The sequence below is a fragment of the Perca fluviatilis genome, chromosome 19, assembly GCF_010015445.1.
Source record: "Perca fluviatilis chromosome 19, GENO_Pfluv_1.0, whole genome shotgun sequence".
Lineage (NCBI taxonomy): Eukaryota > Metazoa > Chordata > Actinopteri > Perciformes > Percidae > Perca > Perca fluviatilis.
In genome coordinates, this window is record NC_053130.1 from 15,685,796 (window position 1) to 15,697,978 (window position 12,183).

At 41.7% G+C, this 12,183-nt stretch overlaps 1 protein-coding gene across 1 annotated transcript in view; it reads right to left on the bottom strand.

Annotated features, from left to right (window-relative positions):
• Window positions 1-1,378: 1,378 nt before the first annotated feature.
• Window positions 1,379-12,183, bottom strand: part of pcsk2 (proprotein convertase subtilisin/kexin type 2) — a 58,724-nt gene continuing 47,919 nt past the window's right edge. Inside the window, exon 12 of the mRNA XM_039783235.1 lies at window positions 1,379-2,459. Within this exon, the coding sequence (XP_039639169.1) occupies window positions 1,970-2,459 (490 nt within the window). The 3' untranslated portion in view covers window positions 1,379-1,969. The remainder of the gene's footprint in view (window positions 2,460-12,183) is intronic.

Genomic DNA, 12,183 nt, shown 5'->3' on the forward strand with positions numbered 1-12,183 from the left:
GTGTGTGTGTGTGTGTGTGTGTGTGTGTGTGTGTGTGTGTGTGTGTGTGTGTGTGTGCTACGCATTGTGTATAAACTGCAGTTTCTCCTTTGCTTAGATATGTGTGATTGTGGCCTGCATATGCTGTGGGGTTTATATTGTTATGTGTTGTTTGCCTTAGTGATGTTTTATTCTTCTTCATTCTAAAAGAAGGATCATTCTATTTAATACATGTGGCTTATAATTGCTTGCTCTCACCACAGTGTCCATAGCTGTTTTTATTTATTGTCCATCATTTTTGTTTAATTGTCTGAGCTTTGTCCTCATTTCTGGTTAATTCTAGTAAGGCTATGCAGATAATCAGTTTGAGGCACAGGCTCCAAAGGGCCGTCTATAGAAATGGAACTTCTATGGTTGCTTATTTACACATCCACCCACATCAAAGCAACATAAGTATTCATTTGGATGAGGAATGTAGGTTGAATATAAAAAATGTTTTTTTCTTTAGCAGCTATTTGCTAATTTTGTATATTGGATTTTTGGAGCTTTTGCTGAAAAGAGTTGCCTGCTGCCTCTGGAAATTATGCCGATGTGAGTGAATCAAACCAGTAAAGTTGCGGGCTGTAAAACCAAAGCAATGAGCTGGAAGCTACTAAAACACCCCAAAGAGGTGAGGGGAACTGTAGAATTGGGTGATAATTCTTTGTGGGTTCATCACTCCAAGCAACACGGTTCACATTACATGTAATTATGTGATCCATCTTTGAGCATTATTGATCATAGCCGCTGTTAACAAATAAGATCGGGGTTGGGATTATTAGTAGAATCACATGCCTATGATATTGCAACATTTGTGAAATGTCTCTTAAAACAAGTTGCTTTGTGTTTCACAGAGAATACTTTTTGTCATAAAGTAATCCTTTTCCTTCTTTGCTATTACAAATCCAGCCAGATGGCAGCAGACATTATTTAAATGCAGTGAGACTTAGTCTCCTCTACATGTTTTACAGATTTATAATCCATACATTAGTGAAAAATGTTATGACAGTGATTTATTGATGCTCCATGTAACACTTTTGTGTCTATAAAGGGAAGAGTACCTTGGCATATGTAGCTCAGGTTTCACTTTTCAGGAGGCATTTTCCCTTTATTAGAAAGCACAGGACAGAATGAAATAAACATGGGAAAAGATTTAAACTAGGTACGGTATGGTAATGTAGCGCCCAATTGTGCTTCACTTTTTAGACTATATTTTTCAGACGGAAAACGTTTACTCCTCATTCTCTGTCTATCAACTTCTTTGTTTTACCCTATCAAAGTTTGGCCATTGAAATGACAGAGAATGCTACTTTTATTCAGTATGTCCGGTCCGGTAGTGTGTTGCAAATCACTCAAGTGCTTTAATAAACAGCTGAATAGATTTATTATAGCATACGTCAAAGATTATGAAATAGGAACTGAGGACCACAGGCTGCAAAATGAATCACACATTTCTTTCCTTGTTTATATAAACAGTGCATGTCACATAAAAATATGAACAGAAAGAAGTGTCACTGTTTGCAAGATATTAAACTTTAAGTAGAATGACACAGAAAATCATTTACAGTCACAAACTGTACAACAGTTGGCAGAAGAGAGGAGCAGGCCAGTTAAAGCAAGAGCATGAAAGAGTGGATTCTATTTGATTTATGTACAATTCTGTAGAGTGTAAAAAGTCATATAGTTTGCTTTCTCTATGTCGAACATATTAATAATGTTTACACTGTTTTTTTATCATGATTGGATTACAAGAAACATTCATTTAAGGTTGGGTGCTAATTGAAACACTTAATAACAAAAAGCAGAGTGAAGAGGGGAAGAGAGGTAGACAGAAGGGAAGATGACAAGAGAGTGAGAAGAACTGAGCAGATTTAGAGAAGGATAGAGCGGGATTGCAGAGAGGGAGAAAGATAAGAGAAAGTGAAAGATTTGGCAACATGCAGATGGGAATTTAGTGGTTTTTACTCAGCAAACTCTTCAGACTTCTCTCTACAGCCTCATCGAGCTCCTCCTCCAGCTCCTCCTTTTTGGACATAGCAAGTTTGGACTGATAATCACGTACTATCTGGTCTATATAAGGGGCACTTTGTGTTCCATGCAGCATGAGGGTCCACTCCTTCAGGGCTCCACGCTGTGGCTCCTCTCCCTGAAAGCCAACCTCTAGGACCCAGGTCCCGCGGGGGTCCTCGCCCCAGGTGTGGGTGGTCATGAAGGGCCATTTGTCAAAGCCCACCTTGGAGTCATCATCACGGGGCCTTCTGCTCAGCAGGATTGACTTTGTGCCCATGGGCGAGGTCATGTTGATGTTGAGGTCGCCGCGGCGGCTGGCATTGACAGTGACCACCGCCTGAACATGCTCCAGGTAGCGGACAAAGTTGTCCTTCCCCTGACAGGCGTCAGCGGTGATGGCCAGCACCAGTTTGTTGCCAGACTGGATTTTACTGGGGAAGGAAAAATAGGTTGAGGAAGTTAATACTGCGTGACAAAGAGATAGAGAAAAGTCAAATATCAGTGTTAAAAATGAGCAAAGGTCAAGTAAAAAGGATAAAATGAAATAAGAACATGAGCAGAATATCACCATGATTAGATAGCTCTGCAGCCCTGTAGCTCAGAATGAGAGAGCAGGCGAAAGAGTTAACTTTATCTACTTACACCCCCATCCTGCTTGCCTTGGAATGACACAGTAAATAAATTACTTGATTTAATTTTCCTATAGAATCATCCGACGATGACGGAGAATCAAGCCTCTTTTAAACCTGCTTCGCAGAGATGACTGTCATGTCTGCTTACATAATTTATCTTAGTGGGGGAATAAAATACTCTACTATTTGGTCTGCAGTACACAACCACCTGTTATACTTGGTGCCACATGTTTGTCACATAATGTTTTAGCTGCTTCCAGTTAAAGTGATTTTTAATGCTTGCTGTCCAAAAGTCTTAAACTCTAGTTTCATTCAAAATGTATATTATATATTTAAATCTATATATTTATATTTTCTTATTTAATTAAATCACTATATGTTTTGTGCATCATTAGCCAATCAACTGATGAATATTTGTATGATTAATTTATCCAAAGATGTAATTAATATTTTCAATAAAGGATCAAATAGTCAAACTATAAAATAGCAGTTCAAAACAAATATGAAAATTGTGACACACGTGAGTAGCTGGAAACTGAAAATGTTTGACACCTCTGTTTCATATATTGTCAAATAGAATTTAACCGTCTTTTACCATAAGTAAAAGTTTGAACAATGTCCACTATTATCTCACTGCCTATTAGGCAGATTTATACAATTAAAAGAATAGTGTATAGGCCCTATATTTGTAGTATGTCATGCACTGGACCACCTCTGAATTGTAGGTCCTTTTCTGTGCATGCAGAGATCCTTTCTTTTGTCACCATGTATGTGTTCAGAGCAGAGTGTAAAAGCAGGCAGGTTTTGGTATTGTTGTTGCTTTGTGGTAGGAGGAACACTGCTGTTCCCATCTTGTTGGGTGATGGAAAGAAAGAGTGAGAACACAGCAGGACAGGGGTGGTGGCCCAAGGCTCACGGAAGACTTAATAACATTATTAGAGCCGGGGCCGCATCACGAGGCGGTGGGAAATGGGGGTGGAGAGAAGGCAATGGAGACAAGACACAGAAACTGAGTGAGAGAGATGTGTGGGTTTTACTTTGAAAAATGATTAACAGAACACCATGCTGAGCACAGAGAGGTGAGTGCAGCAGTGATCTGCTAAGGGCTGATGAAGCAAATTACTATTCCCAAGAAAAACAGAACAATTCACAGTGGGGTGTTTCACAATAAGTTACACCCTACAATGCATGATGAGAAAATTTGAAATAACCAAATATCAAACAGATGTTCCAACCATATGACTATGTGTGTTTTTTGTAAAAAGAAAGTATAAAAGAGGTATTTTACAAACTTACAATTTACCACAACTTTCATTGTTTCTCCATCTTCAATATCATTAAAAAAATTCATTAGTTTGTTTTTTAAATTACTATTATTAGTTTATTAGATTGTATGGCTGTGCGTATAGCCAAATCTGACGTAAACATGTTCAGATCTCACTTTTGACACCAAAACGATTTTGTGCGCCGCGGGTGCACAGTCCCATTAGATAATGGCGAGGTAATTACAGCTGTCGGTCGCCTAAAGCAGGGAGAGGGATGCCACTAATGGGCAGGACCAGTGTAGATTTAAAACAACCTCACCCCACAGTGTGGCACTGTGTACAGCTCCACTGATAATGAGAAGTTCTCCTCCAGCTAAGTAAGCCGTAGCCAGCCAAAGCAACTATCAGCTGAATGCTGAGCAGTTTGCAAAAGCATGGCTATGTTTGTGTTTACGTTTTCTCTGGTGATACACTATCATCAGAGGTGGCCATGTTGTAATTATATATCTACCACAATAGAGGCAGCAAAGCCCCGTTGTGTGCTGCTGTGGAAACTGTTGTTGAAAAAGGGAGACAGTGTTTCTCTCTACCCTATACTGCCTTTACAAACAGTTATTATTTCCAGATATTTAAGGTGTGTCCATGTCTGAGCAAAGAGCTGATGCCACTTTCTGCTTCAGGGATGCAATAAAACCCATATGAATCTTATGGGATGCTCCCTTTCTATCTGGCACTGCACTCAAGGGGAGGCACACACACACCCGGCGCACATTTTCACATAATGTTGTCGTGACTGCATCGTCAGTAGGGCACTGATTAGAGACTAAAATAAAGAATTGGAGGTGTTGATGGAGGCAAAAAATACACAGACATACCATATTGGGTCTGCTTTTTATCTTCACCCACACATTGACATTTTCACAATGCATGTGAAATCTCCACCTGGAATCCATTCCTGGCTGTCAGTCAGTCTAATTGACAGTGTTTCCAGGGGCATGACCATGCTGGGACATTTGTGGTGCTCTAATTAGAAGTGAATAAGAGGGGCTAGCCACAGGAAACCACCAGGCATCACACGCAGGAGCTCAAAGCCCAGGATGTGATAAATGGATGGATAGCAGAACCCTTGTGCAGCAACCAGAGTGGGACAAAGGAAAGAGAGGAATAGGAGGTGACAGTGGAAATAAAAGCGATGACAGGGCACAGAGGAGAAAGTGGAATCTGCGGGAAGGAAGATGGGTGATACAAGGGGAGATAATACTTAATGTGACAGAAAGAAAGAAGAAAGAAAGAAAGAAAGAAAGAAAGATGGGGGCAGAGCCACAGGGATCTTCTCCAAAGCAGAGGCCAGATGGAACATTATCAAAACACCACTCTACCTCGAGGCCTGACAGCAGGAGCAAACATTAAAGCATGTGATCAATATCAAATGTTTAAAATCTAGTAATTGTAAATTGTAAAGGAATCCAAACATCCAAACATCCAATATACAGTGACAACTATAGTATAAAGCTGAATGCTAACCTACAGTTTAACATTTGGCTAATATGTTAAACTACTGTAACAGTATTGAAGAGGAGTTTCACAGTAAGCGCATTAACTCAGTAATGTCCATCAAACAGCAATAGCTACCTAAAGTTTGGTAACATTAGCTAAGAGTACCCACCATAAGCTACAGGTCACACAAGACCAAGTGTGCTGTATTGCTCTCAAGTAAAGTTTTCATGCATGTGTAATAGAAAAGTTACATTGTCTTTCTTTAAGGTAAGACCTTTGCACATACATCATTCTGCAGTGAAGGTGAAACATCCAAAGTGAAATCCTAAAAATTTTTTGAGTGAGCGGGGTTTTATATTCATTATAATCAAACTGAAACAACACAACACTAGATGTCTTTTCAACATCTTTTCAACAATTTTGTTAGGGATGCTTACCATAATCTACTATACAGAAATCTAATTCAGATTAATTAACTGTCAGGACATAAGTATATATGTTTTTATAAATCTACTAGGACCATCAGACAGACTGAGCAGCTAATCTAAATATTACAGGGTTATGAAGTGGACACTCCCATTGCAGATGTTTTATTGAATTAAGCCTTATTGGGATTACTCAGTAATTAGATGAGTGTGTCTCTTGTGCTCAGCAGTGTTTTCCTTGGATCTTGCTGAGCACAGTTTGGATATGTACAGTAGTGTGCACATGTAGCATGAGGCATGTATGGCATAAAAGCATGCAGCATGTATAGCATAAAAGAGACTAAAATTAGTAATGTGACTCACTGGGCCTCCTGAATGGATCCAGCTACACAGTGAAAGCAGCTCAGGCACAGTTTTCCATTCCTTGGCCATTTTCACCATTCCCCCAGCATCCAGAACAACCGTAACCAAATAGGTGGTTGAACTCGAGACCCACGCCATTCCTTCTCCACTGGTGGACCTCATCATGGAGCTGGTTCCTCTTGGAGGTCAAGACTGACAGGTGCTGCATGTCTCTCCATGTCAGGTTAGGGCTGGGGTGGACAAACAGTCACCATTGTGCATAGGACAGAAGGAGGGAATAAAGGGATAACAGAGTGATGGAGGAGACACAATATTGTAAGTTAAAAGTAGGCATTCTAGCTAAATAAATTAATGTTGAGTATCAAATATTAAAACATTTCTGATTCATGGTTTTGCATTAATGACTTGCTTTCAATTATCTAAACATCATATGTGTGTGTTCTGTGAGGCAGATGGTTTGCCTTTGTCTGTCTCTCCCTTTATTATCTCGGCTGTGTGTCACAGCTTTGTTCTCTAACTGACTCCTGCCGTTGGTTCAAGGTGTGTTTGGGCAGTAAAAAGCTGTGCAGTTGTGCCCAAGCCTACGTGGGTTATTGCTGCGGACAGGGTGAGCATCCGCTCCGAACAACAGCAACATCATTATTGTGTGTACAGAGCAAACAGTGTTCTTTACTCAACTCCACTAACTGGTGTCAGTTAATGGCATCAGAATCTTGTCAGCCTTTAGTGTGTGAAATGAAGCGTCTGATAGAAGGAAAAGGCTCTCCTCTGGGATTTAAGAAGCAGTAATTCTCAGGTTTTAGATTTGTCATATTCGTTTAATTATGTGTGGGTGGGTTTACTTAAGTGGCATATGTTTTTAATTATTTTCCTGATCCACAAGGAACAACCTGCTCTGAAAGGATTATAAAATAAACTCCAACTTCAGTACCACAGTGTTAATATGACATAATTAACACTTTCCTGTATACGTATCAATAATAGAAGCTTTATTATCACCATTAGCCTACATACAATATTCAGGTTGAGATAACCATGTTCTGCAGTGTTTTTTATCATCCCAGGCTCTCTGCTACATACATATAGGAAATAATAACTAAAACATAGGGGTGAGCCACTCTTTACGGTATATAAACTGTGTTTTCAAAACTTGTACTGAGATATAAAGAGCACTGATCCAAATCATTTGTGTCCTTGGCACGGGCCCACAGAGTCTGAACTTTGTGGCACACTAAGTACTGTTTTGCTTTTCATTCAGCTCCACGGTTGTCTTAAAATAGGCTGCTCTATGAAAAGTGGAGACATGATTTGTGCATTTAAGGAGTTCAGACACACAGAGGGAAGAATTAGAATAAAGGATCTGAGAATGGAGATTGACAGAAGAAGTCAAAGAGACATCAATGCAACATAAAAGCTCAAGGTTGTACTTGGAAAAATTGATCAGCTCATAACTAAATAGCTATAAAAACAGTGTTCTTTCAAATGACATATCAAATCAGAAGGGCTGAGCTTCGTTATTGTGAAATTATACCTTCTGACCAGCAGACTTAACAATGTGTACAGACAGTCCATCTAAATCATTAATCATAGTTGGCATTCAGGGCACTGCCCTCAAGTGGTTTGCCTCCTATTTAGATGACTTTCTCTGTTAATATTGGCAGCCTTTACTCCTCCACAGCCCCTATTTCTTGAGGGTACCCCAAGGATCCATTTTAGGTCCCATTTTATCTGCTCTGTGTATGCTCCCTCTGGGCTATATATTCCACCAACACAATGTTTCCATTCACTGCTATGATGATACACAAATGTATTTGCCATTAAATCCGGGAGAGTTCCAACTACATCCATTATTTTTGGCCGAGGGCATTTTTCCCTTTATTAGATAGTGACAGTGGATAGACAGAAAAGGTGGGAGAGAGATGAGGTATGACCGCACCAAAGGGCCTAGGGGTCCGGGACTCCGAACCTGGGCTGCTGCAAATTACGTTCTTACTGGGTAAGCTAAGAAGTCCCCCGTTACATCCATTCTTAACTGCCTCCAGGATGTGAAATGCTGGATGGCCAAAACTACTACAACTGAATGACTCCAAAACAGGGTGATTCTTCTTGGTCCCCAAACACCACAGCAAGCATAGCTAGCCACCTGGGTCCGCTGTCTCTTAACCTGCGGTCCATGCCAGAAATTTTGGTGTCATCTTTGATTCATCACTTCGCTTTGAGAAACAGATCAATTCAGTGGTGAAAAGTTGCGTTTTCAACTCAGGAATATCGCTAAACTGAGAGACCATCCTGTCTTCTGATGATATGAAGACTGTCACCATTGCATTAATCTCCTCCAGGCTGATTATTGCAACTCACTGTACCTGGGTGTTGGCCATTCCTCTTTGTCTTGCTTTTGACTGGCACAAGGAAAGAAGCATCACACCGATTCTAGCATCCCTGAATTGGCTACCTATTAAATACAGGACTGATTTTAAAGATTCTTTTATTTGTTTTTAAAGCCATTCATGGTCAGGCTCCCCAGTATATTCCAAGAACTCCTCAGCCCTACTCCAATTCCAGGCCTCTTAGATCCCTCGAATCAATTGTTTTTACTGTTCCTCCGATCGAGGGTTAGTGGGTAAGGGAGATGCGTGCCTTTTTCTGTGGCAGCTCAAAGCTTTGGAATAATCTCCCACTTTGTCTCAGATGTTCCCCCCTCCATTGATAGTTTTAAAACACATCTCAAGACATATTTGTTCTCAATGGCCTTTGGTTGCTCTTAGAGGTTTTTGCATTTTAACAACATATTGTACTGTATTTTCTTGCTTTTATTGTTATTTTATTTGTATTTGTGTTATTTTATGACTCCTTTTGCTTTGATTTTTAATTGTTGTGCTGTGCATTTCAATTTGTACAGTACTTTGGTCAACTGTGGTTGTTAAAGGTGCAATATGTAATATTGTATGTAATACTGGCAGCTAAGCGGTTAAAATAGTTACTGCACTACCAATTCAAAATACTGGAGAGTCGTTTCCCCACCCCTCCTGCCCAGACTCGAAGTTCAAAGGGATTTACGAGGCTGAGACGCAGCTATTCACAACAATGTTGCTAGATGCTTTTCTCACATAGCCAGACATTACTCCACAGCACAGCAGAGCATAGATATATACGACAGCAGGTAGCTACCGTTAGATGCTAGTCTCACACAGCCAGACATTACTTCACAGCACAGCACAGTAGCTAGCGTTAGATGCTAGTCTCACATAGCCAGACATTACTCCACAGCACAGCGGGTAGCTAGCGTTAGATGCTGGCTATATTGACAGTCATAAAGCCGTGCTCACGCCGGACTCTGTAAGCAACTTGACAGACACACTTTTAGGCTTAAAATTACAGTATGAACCGCTAAAAAACACAACAGCCTCACCGTCCTTTCCACACGCCAGTCAGGCACACTTCCCCGGCTTAGAATTACAATAGGAACGCTAAAAATACCAGCCACCATGCCGACTGAACAGCCCGGTCTCATGGCGAGTTAAGTGTAAATGTGACGTTATTTTAATCTATTGATACGTGTTCCCGGAGACGTTTTGCCGGTTTTCACGTGGCCGGACAACACAGATCGACCACCTCATACCGAGCGTCCCCAGCGGACCGCCTGCACGAGAACCTCCGGCTTATGGAGCTTCCTTTGCCGGCCTTTCCGGCGTGCTTTCCCGAAAATAGCGTGACATGCCGTCCTTTCCCCGAGAAAATAACGTGACATTTACTACGTAAAAACAGAAAAAACGTCTCCGTGAACCACATGTATCAATAGATTACGAATGCGTTGATATTTACACGAACTGCCATTGAGACCGGGTTGGAACTACCACGTTGTAAACAGCCATGGCCCGCTTGCCTGGTCCTCCCGGTAACGTTAGCAGGGTTAGCATGGCGACGTTAGCCAGGACCAGTGGGATCACTTTACTGGCTATGTCTCAATTGTTTTCGCGGTAACCAACTTTGGGTTGCTCCTAGCTATATAATTCAATGTGAGTACACAAATGTTAAAATGCCCGTCCCTAGTGGCTGTGATAAATTAGCCTGAAGCTTATGCTTACCTGTTCAGGAGGAAATAAGCCAATTCTGCGTCCTTTTGAGATCTAAGCTGTCTCCATCTTTCAAATACATGACATATATTTACCAGGGGTTATTACGTCTCTGGTCCGCACAACTTTTTTTAGGTCGGGTAGAATCTATCTCCATTTATCCTGTTCGTTTGTTTGCTGCTTTCATGGCTGTACTACCGTTATAGCTGTAGCACGCTGGGTTTACGTTTTTACAGCCAGCAACCCGGCCCCAAGCTGTCAAACTGGGGCGTTGATAACAACACACAGATCAAAACATAAAACCCAGAAATTCCGTCCACGGAATGTAAATTTCAAAAGAAAAACGACATTAGCGGTGTTGTCAGAAAGATGCGTATTTCAGCAACATGTTTTCCTTAATGGCATCTGATGAGGAGCATTGGTGTCATTTTGGTTATTACAGTACAAATATTACATATTGGACCTTTTAAATAAACGGCATATATTGCAGGTGTGTGAAGATTGAGTAGAGTTATACTTGCCTCAATCGCGAAGGCGAGACGTACCTCTACCGGGCTGCCTGCTGATGTTTGGATGACGCAGCGTGCAGTTCCAGGTCTGTCATTGGCCGCAAAGAATAGAAGCGAATACGCTCTTCCCTTCCGCCCAAAGATTTGCCACCCTTTATTCAACAAAGAAAAATATAAATGTTTGTAGGTCTGGGACGTTGCAATCAATAAGGAAATCGCTTTGCTTTTTATATACATGTTTACAGAACAAAAGATGAAATAATGAAGTTCCAAGGTGTACATTGGCTGGGCTGTTACATACATCTGAGTAGACAGAGTTATTGTTTATATTTTGAATAGCATTAAAATGAGGAAGTGGTGGACCGAATCGCGGTTGGAGCAGTTCCTGGACATGCTGCACCCTGAGCTTCAGGTATGGGTGAGAGAGCGCACTTCGCCTCGCCGCCAGCTGCAGACCTGGTGGAGACCTTCATGGCCGCCAGGCAATCCAGAAGAGGCCCACAACAGCAGGACTGGAGAAGACCCTACCAAGCAGCCCAGCGGGAGCCAGACAAGACATTCTCTGGTAAGTCTGTGGGTGGTAGTGGTCGTGTGTTTAAACCCTCCAATAGCCCCGGTGTTAGCACCATTCCGGCTAGAGCACCTAGGGTACTTGTATGCCATGGTTGTGGCCAGCCGGGTCACATTAGGCCCAATTGCACAGTGCAAAGAATGTCTGATTCCAGAATATGTTACATACCTGGCCATAGCAAGCACTTATCTGGTACTTCTTCCGATGTAACAGTCCCTGTGAAGATAGGTGGAAAGACAGTTCAGGCTTTAGTTGATACAGGAAGTAGTGTATCGTTTATTCGTAAGTCCTGTTTGAAGTCTGATTTCCAGCCTGTGGGCACAGTGAGGGTCCGCTGCATCCATGGGGATGAGTCTGAGCACCAAACAGGTGAGGTTCTCATTGAGATTAATGGCCAGACGTACTTGTTAACTGTGGGGATTTTGGATAAGTGCCCGTATCCTGTGATTCTAGGCCAGGATGTACCAATTCTTACAGAGCTATTACAAAGTGTTGACACAGTTGATGCTTATGTTACAACTAGAGCCCAGGCAAGAGATGGACCAGACACTGATGTTTGGTCAGAGTTACCATTTGAGAGTTGTCCTGGTGGCAAGCCTAGAAAGTCCAAGGCAGAGAGGCGCAGAGCGAAAGTGTCAGGTACAGTGATGCAGGAAGGTCTGTCCTCCCCACCGTTAGAGGGTACTGAAGCCTTTTGTGAGGACTTCCAGATGCTTCAGCGGGCGGACCCCACTCTTAGCTCGTGCTTTTCGTCTGCAAAAAACCCAGATGAGGCTAGGGAAGCCATGAGGGAAGGTGACACATGTTTTGTTGTCAATAA